Source organism: Trachemys scripta, chromosome 11 (assembly GCF_013100865.1).
Source record: "Trachemys scripta elegans isolate TJP31775 chromosome 11, CAS_Tse_1.0, whole genome shotgun sequence".
Lineage (NCBI taxonomy): Eukaryota > Metazoa > Chordata > Testudines > Emydidae > Trachemys > Trachemys scripta.
The window spans coordinates 6621518-6623596 of NC_048308.1; the positions used below are offsets into that span (position 1 = coordinate 6621518).

A 2079-nucleotide genomic window follows, 5' to 3' on the forward strand; every position below is an offset into this window, starting at 1 on the left:
CGGGCCACTTCTCGCCGCCCCCATTGGCCCGGGACGGTGAACCGCGGCCAGTGGGGGCCGCGATCGGCCGAACCTGCCGCATCAGCAGGTAAATAAACTGGCCCGGCCCGCCAGGGTGCTTACCCTGGCGAGCCGTGTGCCAAATGTTGCCGACCCCTGGACTAGATGATCACAATGATCCCTCTGCCGTTAATATCTAAACCATGTGACTGATGGAACAGAAGTCATCTGAGTTACAGAAAATTGTTCTGGCAAGGGGCAGTTATGGAGTACTATGTTCAGAATATGTTAGTAGATGGATGTGGTGACCTTACCATAATACTGATATATTACCCTTATTACAATGAACTGATTTAACGGAGGAGAAAAAGGGATTGATTCCTTCTAGTTCTCTATATCAACCAGTTTGCATTCTGAAGCACGAGAGCATGAGATTAAATATTTGTATAACAAAAGGGTGCAGCATTTTCTTTGTAGGGTTGTATTGTACTTATTCTTGTATTTATATCTTTGTGTATAAATAGAGTGGAGTGATTTCCTGGATATCGGGCTCTGCTTGTTTAAAATAATCTTAAAATGAAAGGGGACCCATATGTGCATCTTTTAATTCCCTGTTTGTATGTTGTTATGAACAGGTTGGAAGTTGGCTATGGCAGTTCCGTTCCTGTGGAAGGCAGCTGCGTTGGTAGAGAAGCACAGGACTGGCTTGTTGGCAGTTTCCTGCGCAGGACTGTTTGGGGCTAACCTTTCCTATCATGTCTTTCCCGAGCAGACGTTCAAACTGTGGCATCAGTGCTGGACTAAGGGGCAACCGGCTGAGCTCTCAGAGAAACTACGCAGCCTCTTCCACAATGTTCTGGGAGATGTTGGCGTGAAGTCCGTGAATTGTTACCAACCCTTTGCAGCTTTTGGCTTCCACCCAGTGAGTGCTGGGATCCCGTGGCTGCCTGCGGGCTCTCTGGTGGGCATCCCTGCCAATTTCAATAGCACAGCGGAGGACAGACAAGGAATTGCCAACCGTGTCGTCGTGATAAATGGCAGAGAAGTGGACTGGGAGAGTAAACAAGGGCTAGCTTTGAAGGAAGCCTTGATGTTTTCACCAGAGGCTCAGAAGTTTGCCATTGCCAGAGAGATTGTGTTCTTGCAAAGCAATAGCCCTGTCGTTTATGCAGTGGTGCCTCCTGCTTGCTTAGCCAGCACCTGTCTGTCTGGGGTGGCTATAAAGCAGCTTCTGGGCTTGTATTCTGGCCCCAGGGTGTTTCGAGGCATTTATAACATCACCATTGCAGCAATTGGACTTGTTGGCTACTTTCTTGCTTACGATGCCGTGAGCCACGCACTAGACTACAGGTTGGACAGAAAGGTGGCCACCATTTCCAAGGACTACGCCAGAGGTGGGGTGGAATTCTACGACAAAATCCTGTCCCGCAACAGGACTCTCCGCACTCTTTTGGGCAAACGAGGCGAGAGAATTTATGCCCCTAGCGGTAACCTTTTCCCTAGGTACTGGTTCAGATTAAAGCACGCTCCATACACTTCCAGAAGAGACTTGATCGTTAATATTTTAAGAGTGCCCCAGGCATAGGAAGGGAGTGATTGGATTTTAAACTTATAAATTATGTATTCTCTTGGAACGCCACTGTGCTGCCTTCCTCTCCCCTCCCCCGCAACTTCATTCGTGCGCTGTTTTTTATTTTTGCATATAGTCTGGAAGTAGTGTTTAATTTTTCATTCACTGGACGCATATCTCTTAAAAAATTAAAGACCTATTTCAAAAGTCCTCTGTCCTACATGCATCTTAAATACTAAAGCCCACTCAGGGAGTGTTATTTCTCAGACATCTGGAAATGCTGGTACTTTACTCGCCTATAGTTTTGAAATAATTTCTAAAGAACGCAAAAGGTGAAGTACCACACAGAGAATTTTTGTGGCATTAATTTAAAGCGGGGTGAATGTGTGTGTGTGTGTGTGTGTGTGTGTGTATTATACATATTCTCCACCCCCCATATGGTACATCCTAAAGGAATGGTGGGAGCTCTATCACACCCGAGACATTTAAAATAGACTAGACAATACAGT

General features: G+C 46.3%; 1 protein-coding gene across 1 annotated transcript in view; it reads left to right on the forward strand.

Moving 5' to 3' along the window:
* TMEM177 (transmembrane protein 177) overlaps positions 1-1780 on the forward strand; it is an 8160-nt gene extending 6380 nt beyond the window's left edge. The window contains exon 2 of the mRNA XM_034786438.1: positions 636-1780. Within this exon, the coding sequence (XP_034642329.1) occupies positions 650-1585 (936 nt within the window). The 5' untranslated portion in view covers positions 636-649 and the 3' untranslated portion in view covers positions 1586-1780. The remainder of the gene's footprint in view (positions 1-635) is intronic.
* Positions 1781-2079: the final 299 nt, after the last annotated feature.